Source organism: Ochotona curzoniae, unplaced genomic scaffold, assembly GCF_017591425.1.
Source record: "Ochotona curzoniae isolate NIBS_2020 unplaced genomic scaffold, NIBS_Ocur_1.0 contig_883, whole genome shotgun sequence".
Lineage (NCBI taxonomy): Eukaryota > Metazoa > Chordata > Mammalia > Lagomorpha > Ochotonidae > Ochotona > Ochotona curzoniae.
In genome coordinates this window covers 41,625,689-41,644,655 of record NW_024466599.1, presented here as the reverse complement: position 1 = coordinate 41,644,655, position 18,967 = coordinate 41,625,689, and the positions used below count along the sequence as shown (strand labels likewise).

Sequence of the window (18,967 nt, the reverse complement as noted above, 5' to 3'; positions counted from 1 at the left end):
GACTGGTGTGTGTGTGTGTGTGTATGTGTGTGTGTGTGTGTGTGTGTATGTAAGAGAGAGAGAGCGCAAGCGAGCAAGCCTGGTAGGGTAGTAGTGGGGACTCTATTGCTGGGCCACTGTTCCTGCTGGTGAGCATGAGAGCTGGGGCTGGGGGCAGACCAGGCTGGGCAGGACTACAACACCTGTTGGTCTCCATGTGAACTGGGTTGGGGGAGAGCCAGCCTAGGTTAACCAACTGCATCCATTGGTACAGGCATGAGCCAGATTAAGGGCAGATAGGTTGGGCTTTGCTGTAGAATCAGCTGGCAAGTGCTGGGACTGGGGAGCAAGTCCTGTTGAGCTAACTGCAGAACCACCAGGGGAGTACAATTACCCCAATGAAGCTTGACAGCAAACTTCTGGGCAAATAGAGACTGAGGTGGAGTGTGTCAACCAATGGACCTTGGAGGGGTTTCCTCATCCTTGGATCTGCTGTATCAATAGCATCTCAGAACTATCAAAACCACTTGAGCAGAACACTCAGAGCATGTTCTGCGCTGAGGATTCTGGGATGACACTGGTTACTGAGGCAGTTGGGAGGCTAGGTGTGGTCTCTTCCACTGTATTTCCCAAATGCAGGGAAAATAAAAAGAAAATGTGTAAATAATGGTTTCGCCCACCTGATCCCACTTTGATTAACTATGTAAAAATCATTAAAAAAAAAAAAAAAGGAAGCTTCTCCACCAAAATAAACTTATCTTTTCATTCCACCTTTCTAGGAACTGTTGGACTCACCCTCATAATTTAATAATAGTTTCTGGAAAAAACACATTACATTCATTCCAACACATCTTCTTATGTTTATTGTAGCCAAGTAAGTTAGAACTTACCATTTTCCCTCTCTGCTGAGCTGATCTGGTTTCACGTAGGCTAAAAACATTGCCACACACTGATATTTCTCTCCATATTCCAGGCTTAGAGTCTTCTGTGAACCCATTGCGTGGATGCATCACAAGAACGCCGTTCGTGGTTAAGCCATCCATCTGCCCATCTGAGGTCTTCCATTTGGCAGCCTTCTCCTAGAGAAACAAGAAAATGAGTTTCCATTTATTTGTAATTTGAAAACAGAAGCAGGTGTAAAAAATGCATCATTTAGGAAGAAAGCTTCTTTACCCCAAGAAAGATGTTTTTTGATGAATCAAATCCTGCGGCATAAATCCGTGCTGTGAATGGGGGATTTCGTTCACATATGATCCTACAGGCAAATCGTGATATAGTGCTTTGCACTGACTGTGTATCAGAATTACTTTGACTTCCGGGAACCGTGTCAGTTACCACAAAATCAATGGGACTTTCAGTAGACCGACCAATCTAAAGGAAAAAGAAACATCTATGAATCTATTCAAAGAACCCAGTGGAAAATTCATTTAAGAAAGGTACCATAAGGTGAAAACATTAGGCTTATGAAATTTCCCAAGCTCAAACTTACCATACTTAACTCCTGGGGCATCCAAATTAATCTTGAAAACTAATCTGTCAGACTTTCTCTGATGTAGTAATCATTTCACTTGATCTTAGCCAAAAGGCCGAGAAGCGATGATGTGGTAATCACTTAGAGTACAGAATTAAGTAAGAACTTAACAACAATATATGAAACCTTCAGGGCATGTAGCACTGTGTGGCTAAGATTTCTAGACAGCTGTCAACTGCAACGTTTTCTGAGAAAAATGTCTACTATGCATTATTATTTTTTTTTAACAATATAATTAACATGCAAGCCAAATCTCTTAAAGGTCTCCAGAACATTATATTCTGACTTCAAAATAAATATTTACAAATTGTCAGTTCATTCATGTATTTGTTATAAAGCAGTAACATAAATTTGAAAAGGTAGGTACTAGGAAAATACAGTGACCCTCTACAGAGCTGACAGCTCTTCAAAGTTGATCTTACAAGTTGAGATTCCCAAGTTCGTCATTATAAGCACACTTTGAGATAGAGCATTTTCTTGTTTTTAACCCATCATCAATTACAGTCTTTTATATTTCTTTTGGATAGTTGAGGGGCAAAAACTGTTAACAAAGTATCACTGAAACAAAAACCTTATTCAACCTGATAAAGGGCTTCTCTACCCTTCTTCAAACCAACCAGCCACTGTAGCACTTGAGCACCTTATCAACTTGTAATGTCTTTTAATGTCCCCCTTGTTTATGTCCCAGCAATGCACAGAATTAAAGTCTGAATATCTGGTGGATTGAACAATATATGTTTCTGATTAGTAAAAAGCAGATGTTCTAGGATGTTTGTAAAACCAGTTCCTCAAAGACTGACTTTTATCAGGGAAGTTCTTGAAATATTTAAGATTTTTTGATGTGGTTATATTTGAATTTCCCAATAGTATAATACTAAAAAAAGGCAAAATCAGTCTGAGATACTGTTAAAAAAAGGTGCAATTTATTTAAGTATTTTCATTAGATAATGAAGCCATTGTTCCACAACTTAGGATATCTAATGTAATCTTATTTTTTCCCCAATTAATACTGTAATTTTAAAATAAAGACTTATTTATTTTTATTGAAAAAGCAGATCAGCTATATGGAGAGAAAGAGAGACAGAAAGATCTTCCATCTCCTGGTTCACTCCCCAAGTGGCTGCAACAGCCAGAGCTGAGCTGATCTGAAGCCAGGAGCTTCTTCCAGGTCTCCGACACAGGTGCAGAGTCCTAGGTTTTGGGCTGTCCTCCACTGCTTTCCCAGGCCACAGGCTGGGGAGTAGAGCAGCCAGAACACGAACCAGTACCCATATGGGATCCCAGAGGCCACAAGGCGAGGATATCACGCCAGGCCCTAATGCTTTAATTTTTAACTTGCAGAATATCAGTTAACTTTGACTCTAGAAAAAGGGATTTAGTGTTGTAATACCTGAAACATATCAGTGTTGCTGTCATGTGTATATTCAACCACCACAGTCTGGGCCCGAGACAAGGTGTATGATATGCTGTGCTGGTCCTTGTTGCTTATTGCCTAGAATAAAAAGATTAATAGCAACAATTAGTAGGCAAGTCAATCAAATCAGATAATCTTTTCAGTACAAAGAGGTAAATCACACATATGACACACCACGCCACATATTTCTCCTTTAAAACTTAGGATAAAGGTCAGTAACTACTGAAAAATTAGAGCGGTGTGTCTCTTTCCTTTGATAATGTTTAATCATTTAGACTATATGCCTAAGAACCTTATTTTAAAAGTCACTGAAAGAGCAACAAAGTTAACCAGTAAGTCCAATTAACTGGTTGTTCAACCATTTTGTGAATCCACAGATAGCAAATGTTTGCCACATGCTGGGCAAGATACAGAAAAATTCATACAATGATTAAACATTATCAAAGCAAGAAGACACAATGCTTAGAAGTGTATCCGACTTACTTCAAAGATAAAAAGAACTTTTCAATTTTGTTTTCAGGCCTTTTCTATGTATATGAGTAGGAGATAATATCTAAGGGGGAAAAACCTACTCATTATACAAAGGAAGTAGAAATGGGCTACATGAAATGAAAACAGAGTAATTATACACAGCAAAGAAACTAAATTAATGTTCCTTAATTAGAAGTTTAGTTTATAAAGTTTTAGTTGATTCTAATTAGCAGCTAAACCTTAACACACAAAGCTTTAAGACAATATCTTAAACTGTAGCTGTGCGATTTTCAAGTATATAAACAGAATAAACTAGTACCCGAACACTAACTATTCAGCATCATCAAAGCTTAACAAATGCCATTTTTGCTTCTGACTTTTTTCGGGAAATTAAACTACAGATCAACTAAGATGCACATGTCCCTCTCCACCCTTTTAGTACAGATCATTTACAGGCACACTGTTAATACTTTTTACTACACATTTATGCTTTCACAAACATTACATACTTGTTTTACTGGTTTTACAACCTACAATTAAACTCAGCATTTAAGCAACTGACTTTTAAACCAAACAACTGCTCAATATTTTGACAGTTAATTCTTAATAGCTTAAAATATTTAAAAATACTGGCTTGTCTGTTCTTCGAGATTATGATCTTTGTTTTTTAGCCACTAATCCACTTAAGAAAGTTTTTTTGCTTATTTTGAGAATCAGAGTTAGAGAGAGGAGTAGAGACAGACAAAGAGAGACCTTCTATCCACGGGTTCACTTCCCAGAGGACTGCAATGGCCAGGACTGACAAGGCAGAAATTAGGAACCAGGAGCTTTAGCCAGTTTTTCCAAGTCTGTGGTAGGGGTCCAAATACTTGGGCCATTTTCTACTGTTTCTCCCAGGCCCTTACCAAGGAACTAGATGGAAGCACAACAGCCAGGGCATGAACATCACCCATATGGGATGTCAACATCACAGGCAGAGGCTTTACACACTACAACACCACAGCAGCTCCAAACACACTGTGAGCCTGGGAATAACTATTACAAGTTAAGTGCTGAGTCTTAATGGACTGGAAGGCAGTCACTCATCTCAGACGAATTCTAGACAAAAGAATCTGTACTCTTCATGACCTCACTAAACTTGAAAACTGATCCCATCTCTGATCTTAAAGATATCCGTTGCCATCTAAAGGTGAAAATTAGATAATGAAGAAAACACGAGAGGCATTAACAGTATAGAAATTAGAAGAAAAATATAGAAGTGAAGATAGTGTAGAATAGAAATATATTCCCCAACAATGGTTCTCAATCAGAAATAGTTTTAGTTGTGTAAGGGTACCCAAAAATATGTGAGAGTACATTCAGATTGTAAGAATGATTTGAGGATTCAACTGGTGTTGTATTGGTAGGACTGGGAATATTACACATCCTGCAATAAGTGGGACAGGCCTGCACAATGAAGAATGAGTACACTTAAAATGCTAAGAGTGTTCTTATAGGGAAGTGCTCTAACAGCCTCCTCAAATAGGAAAAAAAAAATATTTTCATGCCTGCTTAGCACAAAATTCCTTCTATGTGAACAAGCAAAAAGAAGTGGTCCCTTTTCTATATAGGTAGGCTCCCAAATAGTGCTAGAGGAGACCCAGTCACAGTTTAAGCACTTTGTTTTACAAATAAAGTGGATATAAAATAATGTGAGGGCAGGAGTTTTTAATCCTACTTATTGAGATGCCCATGATCCCGCATTAGAGTGTCCAGGTTTGATAGCTAATTCTGAATCCTGACTTCATATTCTGGTAGTCAACACTAACTGGTTTTTCCTGGCTGTAGGCTTGGGCTCCAGGGTAGCCATGGCCATAATTGATAACTGGAGAACAAACCAGCAAATGAGAGCTCTGTCTCCTTCTCTTTATAAACATAATATTTAAAAAGAAACATAAAACCAAAAACAAAACCAAAAATCCAATTAGACTTTAGTGACTGAAGCTGTGACTTAAAACAGGACCACATGTCTATAGCTCACTTGACTTACCCAAGACATACCCCAGATGGTCTGATACTAACGTACATTGCTTACCATAGTATTAAATGCAATCTGCATTAAAAAAACTGTAAGGAAGATCACAAAAAATGTAAAGATCTAAAATCCCCCCTCCTTTTCCTCTCACTTTAGGAAAAACTCAAGCATTATGAAATCATGAACCTGATTCTGAAGATTTTGGCAGAGGAACAAAAAAATCTAGGAGCATTAAATAAGGTCAGGGATTAAAAAATTATAGTGTAGATGCAGTTAAGTGTTTGCTTTCATAGCTTTGATTCAATCTGGCAATTAGTGAGGTCTTTGATAAGGTAATTTATTAAAAGCTACGAGAGTATCACAGAACAACTCTAAAATAAAAATAAGAACATCCAGAGATACATGGATAAAAATCCTCAGTTAAAAAATGAATTCATTCAAATGTGCTTCTTATATCTACATATGCTTAATCTATACGACATTCCTCAAGACGGCAAGACCGCTCTTGAAGAGTGGGAGTTCCCTATCTCTCATGGTACACAGCTGCACAACTAAAAACTACCACAGAGTCCTGGTCCTACCCCCAGCTCTTTTAATGATCTCTACCCACTAACTCTGGATTTGCCTTTTTAAAGATTCCCCTTCCATATGTCAGTCCGTCAAGTACCCTGTGTCTCCAGAGTCTCTTCTCCAATTCCAACAAAAGGAAATGTCTGAAGCAGAAATGTGAGGGAATGGTAGAAATACAAACAACATACAGAGTTTTTTCAGTTTTTCCAAGTTATTCAGTGTTTTTGTTTGTTTTTTTTACCTTTGCAGCCTGAGGAGTACATGCAATATGCACCGTGCTGGGCTTCACCCCATTTGCCTTAGGTCTTTTAAACAAAGCAAACCTACTTTTCCTCCTTCCTCTATCGCCATTTGGGAGAGACCCATTATACCTGATGGGGGAAAAACACAGTAAGAATCACAGAATCATAAAACAAATGTTTTATTCTGCTTTGCAAAATCAATTCTAAATTAATGATCCATTATAACATTATAATTATCTAAGGTTCTTTTTAGCAATTGTTGATCTTTGAAACAGCTGCCTGGGTGTGTCAAGCAAAATGAGATTCATTCTGGCCACATTTCAAGTTACAGAGAACTATCTTTTGGGTTACACATGACTTTGAATTACTCATATTTGCATTTACCTCCTCTTATACTGAAGCGAATCAAAAGCTAATTAATGACACACCTGACTCGTAACATTCCATATCTTCTCCCCACTCCATTTTTTTTTAAGGTGAATGTTTGTGCTAATACAACTTGTAAAAGTAGAGTATGTATTGTGCAAAATATGATCCTTAATTGTCAATCAAGTGTTTTAAATAGCAGAACTCTGAAATAAGGAATGCTCACAATTGTCTGTTAAGTCTCAGCTACCTGGATATACACATATAGTCACCCGATGTTGGCAGAACCTGTCCAATTAAGATGCCTGCTGTGTAATGGTTAAACATACTTTTGTTGTGCAATCCTATGACCCACTGTCTCCTTGATAACACATACCTGTCCTGAAAGGTAAGCAAGGAAGCAAGGAATGAATCAGTAGGCAAAGTTAAAAACAAACCTGAACCTGGGTGTTCACTATATTTCAGGCATCACCTCATTCAATTTATCCCCATAAAAACTTTGCAAACAAGATTGGCGTCAGTGTCTCCATTTTTACAGGTTAGGAAACAGGTTTGGAGAATCATCTTCTAAAAGTCACACATGAGACTGACAAGGCTGGAATCTGAATCCAAGTATGTCTGCCATGCTATTTGTTATTCTTCACTGCTTCATGAGGCACAGTAGTAGCCGCTCCTCAATCACTGCCCACTCCCTCATAATACCTTTGGTTTGTGATCTTCCTTAAACGGTTGGCCAGTCTAGGGGGAAATGAGGTAGATAGCTGCAACAATTTCTTTTTTTTTAAAATTCATTTATTTATTGGAAAGTCAGATATACAGAGAGGAGGAGAGACAGAGAGGAAGATCTCCGTCCGATGATTACTCCCCAAGTGAGAGCAACGGCCAGTACTGCGCCAATCCGAAGCCAGGAACCAGGAACCTCTTCCAGGTCTCCTATGCAGGCGCAGGGTTCCAAGGCTTTGGGCCGTCCTCAACTGCTTTCCCAGGCCACAAGCAGGGAGCTGGGTGGGAAGTGGAGCTGCCGGGATTAGAACCGGCACCCATATGGGATCCTGGTGCGTTCAAAGTGAGAACCTTAGCCGCTAGGCACACTGCCAGGCCCAAGCTGCGACAATTTCAACATTGCAAGACAAAGTGTAATTTGACTTGAAAATGTGGCTGACATGGAAGAATCACATTTTAAACTTGAGAAGAGAGCTATTGTCACATACAAAAATTAAACTAACACTTGAAATACAACTTGGTAATAGGAGAGAGTGCTTGCTAATCTTAGTATCCTTGCTGTTAGGTTCCAAGTAGAACTTGACATGAACGTAAATGAACTTGACATTCAGGCTGTGTATGGCCACCAGCCCCCTTGAGGGGTTCCTCACTGCCCCTTACTACCGTCCTCTGAGGGGCTCCCCTCATTTCTCTTTGGGACCTAAGCTCTCTGATCCTACTCACTGTGCCTTCTTGTAGTATTCAAAGCTCTTTTCTAAGTAGCAATGAAACTCACAACCCCATCTAGTTTTACTTCTTCCAGAGAGTTGTTGGAAGAAACATTGTTTGCATCTGAAGACACTAACTGCCACATACAGAGACAATTACTACTGCCAATAATCAACTAAAAAGCTTCCAGGATAAGTAACATAGTTTTTAAACCATATAGGTTTTCAACTCTGTTCCTGAAATGACTCTCAAATTTCCTAGAAGAAGAATTTAACTTAGAATAGTTTTTTGGTATTTAAAACTATTTGGTATTTAAAGCTATTTTAAAACTATTTGGTATTTAAAACTATTTCTGCTGATCATTAAGATCAGCACAATTGGATGGCTCCTTTCATCCAGAAGAACTGCACAGATGGATAGTAAGCACAACCCAAAAATCACCTCAGAGGAGCAAAGGAACAAATAAGTACTGACCTACATAAAAGGACCCAAAGCAGGAGACAGGGAAAGAGATATCTGATAAAGTTAGCTGAGGCAAAGTTTTTTTTAAAAGGATGGAGAAGACAAATGGAATAACTACTACAACAACAAACATGGTTTTCCAATTCATCTTTGAGAAGCTTTGCCCTTACTGAGAGTGAGGCAAAGTTTATGTAACATTTCGGCACTTACAGAAGGTAGCATAAATATGAGAAATAGAAGTTTATTGATTGGGTAATAATCTTACCCTGTAGTTTTAAATTCTGTTCGATAGTAGTTAAAGACACATTTTCTTAAAAAAAAAAACTAAACTAACTTAGATATCAGAATTATTATACATTAGTCAATTTTATGGCTTATCAGATGGAAAAATCTTACCCTAAGACAATGAGTTCACCATATTTTACTGGTGCCTTGGAAGGATGATTTTCTTGTTCAGGAGAAAACATGGGCTTGGCTGTCTTTTTCAAATTCTTGTTCACTGGTCAGGAGCCTTGAGACACCTTTTGCATTATTTCCTAGAGGGGAAAAGGTAATGCAAACAATCAGTTTCTGTTTAAATAAAGAAGGTACTTTCTATAGTGCTCTAGAGCACAATATTACGCAAAGTATAACATGTGCATGTGACATTTCCCCAGTAATGGTTATCTGTCCCAAGCAAATAGAAATTGTAAATTTGGTAACTTCCATTTACAGGAAGACATACCTTTTCCTTATTATTTCTGCTAAGCACAATTAATAACCCAGGATATTATGTACAGAGCATAATGAGACAGTGAAAAGAACAGAGACGGCAGGCCAATAGAAACATCATAACTCAAAGAACAACACAGTGGTGAGTTCTCTCTTGCTCCTTTTTTCCCCTTCAAAAAATGTATCCAGAATTGGAACTGAAGAGGTTGATAACCTGGGAATGTCAACTGTCACAAAGCCACAATGGCCTGGCTCTTTTTAAACAAAGGAACAAGAAGGAAATAACCCAACAAGACAAACAAAAAAAAAATTTTTTTTTTTAAATTTATTTACTTGGGTGAAAGAAAGGAAGGATGGGAGAGGTGGGAAAGAAAGGGTGAAGGAGACAGAGAAAGACATTTTTAATCCACTAGTGTACCCCCCAAATACCCAATGATCAGAATTGGGTTTGGTCAAAGCTGAGAATAAGGAATTCAATCCATGTCTTCCAGATGAGTGGCAGGAATGCAATTTTTGACCACCACCACCACCTCCCACGGTCTGCATTATCAGACAGCAAGAATGGGGAATTGGAGTAGGGTGTCCAACCCGAGCATATTGAAGTCGGACAGGTATTTTAACTGTTACGTTAATCACTATACTAAAACCTGCCATACGCAGAAAAACAGATAATTAGCTATTCTATCAGCTAAACAGAGAATACTGTGGCATCACCTTCCTCTGACAGACATCAACCAGAGCTAAATAGGAAGCCTGAATTTTCATTTCATGAACTCTAGTCTAGTGCCTTCAATGGCAGTGTAAGAGTAGACCAAATAGGAAATCAGAATTGGAAATAGTCCAGATATTCTGTCTATTCCTTTTTAGACAATTAAGATACCACCAAACATTCAGGCATTGTTGTGATACATTTTTGACCAACACTCTCAAGAGTTACACACTTAAGAGCAACAGTTGTATTGAAATTAATATTAAGTTAGATTGCAATGAGTGCCTTATTTTATTTTGGATTCCTGTTAATTATTTTTTACTTCAAGGAAATGATGCTTTTCTACATATAGTAGCATAAAATTTCCTCTTAAAAATAAGCTTATGCATTAAAAGAAGTAAATCAACTTAAAATAGTAAGTATATGGACATAGAAAAAACCTACAAGTGTTCTAAGAATGCTTATATTTGATTGACGTTAGCATATCCCACAGCTAGCAAATATTAGCTTCTGTTCTAGTTCCAGTTCTTGCTGAACGAAACAATCTGTTTGCTCATCTCTAAAAACGAAGGGACAAAAGTGGAATAAAGAGAATTTTAGAGTTGGAAAAAACTCAAGTAACCATCTGCTCTTGAAATAAGAATTCACAAGTAATGTGTACAGCACTATGGGTTTAGGTTTACTGCATTTATAGCAAAGGAATAATGTTTAGCTTAGACAAAGAACTAAATAAGAGAAGGACTGGCATGTATCTCTCATTCTGTAATTTCTAGAGTTCTTGGCTAAATTAGCCAAGAAAAGCCATATTGCTTTTTAATCCTGCAATATTTTATTAGCAACATTGAGGTTTCAATCACAGGTTAAGCTGCCACCTGCAACACAGGTATCCCACAGGAGCAAGGGGCCATGTCCCAACTGTTCTATTTCTTTTGCAGCTCCCTGCTGATGTGCCTGAGAAAGCAGTGGAGAGTGGCACAAGTACCTGAACCCCTGCCATCAGCCTGCGATACCCAGACAGAATGCCAGGTTCCTGGCTTTGACCTGGCTCAGCCGTGACTTCGTGGCCATTTGGGGAGTAAATGAATAGTGGATAGATGATCTGTCTCTGTAACTCTGCCTTTCAAATAAATAAAATAAATCTTTAGGCAAAGGAACAAACTGAAACCTGGCTTCTGTTTGTATCTCTAACAATGTAAAACCTAAGATAAAAAACTTAATATTATCACTTATTTATATATTTAAATGACATAAGACAATTTTCTTAAATTTAGAGTGACATAACCATAGATAATGACACAGACCATTAATATCACCAAATGATATATAATGGGTACTATTAAACTACAAATAAAAAGTGCCACAACAACTATTTTCCCTGAAACCTTTCATTATAATTCAAACACATGTCATGTCAATAAGTGATTATTGAAAAGAAGCTGCTGGAATCTTTACGTGTGTTCTGAAGATTTATGATCTTCAAAAACGGTTAAGAATCTGTAACAAAGCCTAGTAGCTAGACAATACTTTCTACATTCACCCTCTTTAAACATTCTCTCTACTTTTTACATACTTATTTTTGCATTTTTATGTATTTGAAAGGCAGGGAGAGATAGACTAAAATCAAAATATCTTTCATGGGTGGTGTTGTGGCATAACAAGTTAAGCCAACATTTGCAATGTCAGCACTCTTTTATGGGTGCCAGTTTGAGAACAGGCTGCTCCATTTCGATCCTGATCCCTGCTGCAGTACTTGGGGAAGCAGTAGAAAGCCAAAGGGCTTGGGCCACTGTACCCACAAGGAGACCTGGTAGAAGCTCTGGGTTCCTGGCTTAGGCCTGACCCAGGCATGGTCCAGTCCTGGCTGTTTCAGCCTTCTGGGGGAATGAACTAGAAGATGGGACATCTCTCATGTCTGCACTTTCTGTAACTCTGTCTTTCACACAAACAAATAAATCATAAACAGAGAGAGATTTTCCATTCCCTGGTCTACTCTCCAAATTCTCAACAGAAGGACTGGATTAGAAAACAGCGTTAGGTCTTCCATATATGTGTAGGGACCCAAGTATTTCAGCCAATGCCTCCTGTCTCCCATGGTATGAAGCTGCAATTAAAAGCAGAGCCAGAATTTGAACACAGTGCAATTATATGCAATCTTGGCTTCCCAACACCATCTTTAAAAAAAAAAAAGGAAAGATTTTAAATTGAGAAACAGACTTACAGAGAGAGAAGCAGAGATAGAAAAAAGGTCTTGTATGTTCATTACACAAATGGCCGCAACAACTAGAGCTAAGCTGATCAGAAGTCAGGGGCCAGAAGCTTCCTCTGCATCACCCAGGCAGGTGTAGAGCCCCAAGGAGTTGAACCATCTTCCACTGGTTTCTCTGGTCACAGGCAGACAACTGGATCATAAATGGAGCAGCTGGGGCTCCAAATGGTGCTCACGTGAAATGCCCAACTGGAGGTGGAACATGGCACCAGCCCCTCAACAGCATCTTAACTACTGTCCTCTTTATATTTTTAAAATCTCAACAAAATTTAATGTTTCAGAGTTGGGTGCTGTGAAACAATGAATTAAGCCACCAACTGGGATGCCTGCATCCCAATCAGATTCCCTGAATTTTTCTCCTGTCTCTGCATTCAATCCAGCTTTCTATTACTAGGCGCCAGGGGAGGCAGCAGATGATGTCTCAAGTAATTTTGGTCTCTGACACAACATGGGAGACTTGGAGTTCTTCACTCCTGGCTACAACCTGGGATCAGCCCCAGTTAATTATGGGCATTTAGGAATGAAACAATGCAAAATTGTCTTTAATTTTGATCTCTCTCCTCTCTGTCCCTCCACTTTTCAAAAACATTTAAAAACAATACTAACAAAGAAAAGTAATTCACAGAATTAATTCCTAAGGTTTTACACTTGAAAATTTGAAATGGCTGTATACATAAAACAAGAGCAACAACAACACAAAACCTGAATGCCTGAACTACAGGCTCTACTTCTGGTCTTCAATTAAATTGTCTGAGCCCATGTAGTTAGTTCTATTCCAGGATGATCTAGTACTAAAACCATAAAGTAGAATCATTTACTACCCAAGACTGAAAAAAAAAAATACTGGAGAAAATCATGCTCACACACCTGGCTTTTCATAATAGCTATTACTTTAAAGTTCTGCTTCATCCTTAAAAATTGAATATATTGCTTTCATTGGCAGAAACTAATCTTCCAAGGGAAAGAACATTCTTCTGGTATCCTGTATCAGAGAAGCGATTTTAGTCTCAGTTGCCCTGCTTCCAATTATGTTGATGTGCCCGGGAAAGCATTAGAAGATCGTCCAAGTACTAGGAACCTAGCTGTCCACATAGGAGACCTGGATGGAGTTTTGGGCTTCTGGATTCCTCCTGTGCCAGTCATGGCCCCTGCAGCCAGTTGAGGAATGTCCCTTACCCACTCTCTATATCACTGGCATGGTATTATTTGCTGTGTGTTGGGAAAACAATTATAAAAATCACTTCTTAAGAACAATCTTATGAATTTGATACAACATATTCTCTCTCTCTGGAAGGTGGATTTTATAGACAGGAAAGGAAAGACAGAGCTCTTCCATCCCTTGCTTAACTCCATGAATGGCTGGAACAGGGACCTGAGCCAATTTGAAGCCAAACTCCAGGAACTACTTCCGGGTCTTCCATGCCAGTGCAGGTCCACTGCTTTCCCAGCCAATAAACAGATGGTGGAGTGGCCCACTTGGGATGCTGGTGCTTCCAAGCAAAGGATTAGCTTGTTATGCCACTGCATTGGCCCTGCTGACCCAACATTTTAAGCATTTTTTTTCCTTAAAGGCAAATGTGGTACAATTATTTTCCATATCTAATCTTCCCAAAGGATAAATGTACAGTCAATTTCACCTAAAAAAGAAAAACGTTGAAATAAATCTGCTCCTTGACATAATATTTTCCTTTATTGATTACACTCTACACAACCTTTAGCGTACGAACACAACAAAATTCCTGCCATGAAAGAAAAAACAAAACAAACACCAAACAAAGGACAAAATAAATCTTCTGAAGATGTTTACTCAATTTCTGAACAGTTCTACTTTGGCAGGCAAGGGGGTAGGCCTAAAGGGGTGCTTAGAAAAACAAAGAAAAACATTACAAACATAAAGCTGTTATAATGCTTCTTTAAGGTGAAAAATATATGGATTGCACAAATTGTCTCTGATGAAACATATTTCATCTACCCTAGTTTTCCTGTGGTTGTTTTCAAAAGGGTAACTCAGAAAGAACTACTACTTAAGTATATTTGCAGTGGAGTCATTTTATGAAACCAATTCAGCTGATAACTGAATGGAGGTAAATTTGTAAGTGTCTTGGTAACAGTTAAAATTTATTCAACTTTTTCCTTCACGATCAGCAGAATTAATAAGCAACATTTCTATGTAAAGGGAAAAGCAACAGTTCTAGCAGTAGTAGTTGGTAGTTAGTACCTACTGCCAGTGTCTTGTAGTTTTCTCACACAGTGGTGGAGGAAGTATGGTCCATGTTCTCTTTCCTAAGACACAGAGCACCACCTGCACGTACCCCTCGCCTCTCCTCACAGAGTAGCCAGTGCCTCGCAGAGAGCTAACTCCTACAGGGATGACTTACTGTCATTCTGATGAGAAAGTTGTTAGCATCTTTCCCAAGGACAAGGAAGCTCCCTCAACTAGAGAACCAGAGTTTCTCAATCTGGGCATTACTGACATTTTGGTGTGTATGTATGTTCATGCATGCATGTGTCTGGTCTAGCCACTAGAAGAGTTTCAGTGAGTGAGTGGGTGAGTGAGTGTGTGTGTGCATGTGTGTGTGTTCCAGCAAATGGAGGAGTTTCAGCAAGCAGCACCCCTGGACTTTACACCCCTTAGATGCCAGAAGCACACCCTAGTCGTGATCATCAAATATGTCTCAACCTGCCACTTGCCCGCACTCCAAACTCCACTTTAACTGCTCACACTGAGGTGAGCACCTCCATATAGACGGGGAATTCCCCCTATTTTGGCATACTGTCTGGCATGAGGATGGTACATGACTGATGTGTGCTTTCGAACATCATACTAATGCTGCCGCCTCATAAGGTTACTTACACTAAGCCTTACATTAGTAAAGAAACAATTTTGATAGTAACTGCAGTTTCAGTATTACCAGATTTGCTAAGAGTGACTGAGAACGAAGATAGAAATAGTGTCATGTTTTGATGGCAATAATTAATTGTTTCTGTTCATATAAAACATTGCATGGTGGCAGCCTCTCTGAAATGAATGAAGGAACTAGAGCTGCGGTGGTCACTGCCATGCTATAAGGCCAGTGTGGGAGGCCAGATATGGCAGTTAATTTCTAGACCCAGGATCTGTTTCCAGAAAAATTAAAAGCAGGTTTTGATAGAGAATTCCTCTGAAGTAAAAAACAGTATTAATCTGAACCAACCATCAGCTAATGTTTGTCTTGCATTTGTATAAAATATTACTTAAAATGCTTTCACATAAGATTACTTGATTTGACCCTCACAACAGTCCCGTGAATTGCTGAGGAAAGTCTTAATTCCATTTCCCAGATAAGGGAACTGAGTTGTTTCAACAAGATCAAATAATAGTTTAGGGGTCTCACTGCTTTAAAAGGAACAGAACTAAAATCCATACAACTCAACATAGAATTGTTTAATTTCTATCACAACAGTATCTATCAAGTACAGTAATTTTCTCCTGTGGTGTAAGTAGGGAAACCAAAGCTCCTTGAAGGGAAATCATCCAGATTTTCAGATATCACCAAAAAGCCACAGCAAAGTTAAATGAGGCTAATTTCTAAGTAGGAACAAGAGACTATTTTTTGGAACCATGAAGCAGAACGACTAGAAACACTAAACAAGTGGCATTACATTGAGGACTAGCAACTACCCTGCAGCTATGACTGGAATTTCTGACATGTTTAGAGCCTTTGTCACTTCCTCAGTGCTCACTGTTTGTCAATCCTGTTTCCTGGTAGTGAACAATCAGAAAACAACACAACAACATCAGTAAATGACCTGAGCTTTGCATGCTTGTTTTAAAAATGGGGAGAGGAGAAAAGTACCCAAGGAGAAAAGCAAGTTACTGCACTAAGGCAAGTTCTTGTTTTAGTAAGAAAAATACATATAAAAGGGAGTGTGTTGTGTGGTTCAAGAGGTGATTATGATAACAGCATTCCATAAGGATGCCCACTGGCACCTCAGTTGCCCCACTTCCACTTCAAATTCCAGTTAAAGTGCCTGATACAGCAGCAGATGGTCAAAGTCCTTGGGTCACTGCACACACAGGGGAGACATGTAAGAAGCTCCAGCCTCTTGACTCCCTTCTGGCTCAGCAGTGGCCACTGCCACCATCTGTGGAGTGAATGAATCAGTATGTAGACTTCCTCCCTTCCTGCCCTGCCATTATGTTTTTCAAATAAATAAAATAAATCTTTCTTTAAGATTTATTTATTTTTATTGGAAAGGCAGATATACAAAGAGGAGGAAAGACAGAGAGGAAGGTTTTCTGTCTGAATATTCACTCCCCAAATGACCATAAGAGCCAGAGCTGAGCCAATCCAAAGCAGGAGCTCCTGTATCTCCCATGCAGGTGCAGGGTCCCAAGGCTTTGGGCCGTCCTCGACTGCTTTCCTAGGCCACAAGCAGGGAGCTGGATGGGAAGGGGGGCTGCCAGGATCAGAACTGGCACCCATAGGGGATCCTGGCGCGTAAAAGGCAAGGACTTTAGCCGCTAGGCTGCTGTGCTGGACACACCCCCCTTTTAAAAAATAAAGCACATAGTATGGTGTTTGGGGAAAAATACATGAGGGACCTATGCCAGGAAACTGACACATCAAACAAAATATCCTCTACTCTTTTCCTACTATAAATTCTTATGTAATGAGATTCTACAAAACTGATGCCATTGCCCTTAAAAGGGCACAGAACAGGCATATCAGGGCTAGCATTGTGGTACAGCAGGTAAAGCTCTTCTCTGTAAACTGGGGATCCAATGTAAGCACCGGCTTGTGTCCCAGATGCTGCATTTCCAATGTTGATTACAGACCCGCCCGAGAAAATCAGTGTTTAAATGATCATGTGGGCAGTTATATTATACATAGAAATAAAATAATCTGTTTTTTTCTCCTTCTTTATTTTCAGTAAAACACTGTCCAAGTTATAAATATCTTTATAAAGGGCAGAAATAACCTCAAAGTTACTTGTCCCAAGATATTTATAAATTATACTGAGGAAAACACTAACTTCACAGTGGGATAAACATGGCAGACACTATTTTAACCAGGATTAACACTGCCGGTACTAAGACATTTTGATATCACATATCTCTAACAGAATATGCTGAGGATATAGCACTCTTGCAGTATGGTGCCAAAACAAGGTTTAAACAATGTTATCACAAGAAACAACAAAACACAACCAAACTGACAGACATTCCACAAAAAACTGAGTATTCACTGCAAGGTCAAAGACCAGGAGAGATAATGGAGCACTGACAAATGATCACACTGGAGGAAAAAATAAAGACAACACCGATACGGGATCTTGAGATGGATCCTGGAACAGGAAAAAAAGTAGTAGTGGAAAAACTAGGGCCCAATGCAATGGCTCAACTGAATAATCCTCCCCTTGCAAGCACTGGGACCCCATATGGATATCTGTTCCTGTTCTGTCTACTCCACTTCCCATCCAGCTCCCTGCCTGTGGCCCAAGAAAGCAGTCGAGGATGGCCCAAAGCTTTGGGACCCTGTACGCAAACGGGAGACCTAGAAGAAGGTCCTGGCTCTTGGCTTTGGATCAGCTCAGCTCCAGCCACTGTAGCCAGTTGGGGAGTGAACCAGCAGATGGAGGATCATACTCTGTCTTTCCTCTCTGTAAATCTACCTTTCCAACTTAAAAAAAAAAAAAAACCAGAAAACGATTTCTGAATAGGATCTACAGTTAACAGTCCTGTAGTAATAAATAATTTTCTAGCTTTTAAAATACTCTGGATATATAAGCTGCTAGCATTAGAGAATGTTAAGAGTTTATATAAGCTTTCAGCATTCATTTCCTAATTTAATCCAGGTAGCTCCACTTCTCATCCAGCTCCCTGCCTGTGGCCTGGGAAAGCAGTCAAGCCTTGGGACCCTGCATCCGCATGGGAGATCCAGAAAAAACTCCTCCTCTTGGCTTCTGACTGGCTCAGCTCCAGCCGTTGCGGCCGCTTAGGGAGTGAACCATCGGACAGAAGGTCTTCCTCTCTGTTTCTTCTCCTCTCTGTATATCTGCCTTTTCAATAAAAATAAAATAAATCTTAAAAAAAAAAAAAAGGTTTAAGATGACAAAAACGAGAGACAGAAAAAGAAACATTTACATTTAATACAAGGCATTTATAAAGCATAAATTAGAGATTCAGTTTGTCCCTTTTAATCTTAACTCAAAGTTGTGAGAGTTTCCATGGGGTACCAATCCTGTCAGATCTATTCTCCCTCAGATATGAACCTGTCCTGTCCATAGACTCCATGGTCAGGAAGTTAGTGCACAAGTGTGGCTACTCACTGGACTGAATGATATTTGAGCCAAAGTTATCCATCCACACACTGGTCACCTCTGCTTAAAACCAGGCTTTATGGGCCTGGCGTGGTAGCCTACTGGCTAAAGTCTTTGCTTTGCATACACTGGGATTCCATATGGGCCTTCACAGAGGATGACCCAAATCTTAGGATCCTGCACCTGTGTTGGACACCTGGAAGAAGCTCCTGGCTCCTGGCTTCGGATCAGCTCAGCTCCAGCTGCTGGGACCAGTGGGGGAATGAACTAGAGGACATAACATCTTTCTCGTCTTTCCTTCTCTTTGTCAATCTGCCTTTCCAATAAAAACAAATGAATCTCTAAAGATTTCAAAGTACAGCATCAATCCAGAAGTGTGAATTGATGGCCCGTGCTCTACTGCTTTCCCAGGCCACAAGCAGGGAGCTGGATGGGAAGTGGGACAGCCGGGACAGGAACCAGATCCCATATAAAATTCTGGTGCTTGAAGTGGGAGGA

General features: G+C 39.4%; 1 protein-coding gene across 1 annotated transcript in view; it reads right to left on the bottom strand.

The window, feature by feature from the left end:
- PELI1 (pellino E3 ubiquitin protein ligase 1) overlaps positions 1–18,967 on the bottom strand; it is a 58,113-nt gene that overhangs the window by 3,353 nt on the left and 35,793 nt on the right. Inside the window, exons 2-6 of the mRNA XM_040993328.1 lie at positions 8,877–9,016; positions 6,221–6,350; positions 2,901–3,002; positions 1,153–1,350; positions 870–1,058 (exon numbers count right to left, since the gene is read on the bottom strand). Of these exons, the coding sequence (XP_040849262.1) occupies positions 870–1,058; positions 1,153–1,350; positions 2,901–3,002; positions 6,221–6,350; positions 8,877–8,947 (690 nt within the window). The 5' untranslated portion in view covers positions 8,948–9,016. The remainder of the gene's footprint in view (positions 1–869; positions 1,059–1,152; positions 1,351–2,900; positions 3,003–6,220; positions 6,351–8,876; positions 9,017–18,967) is intronic.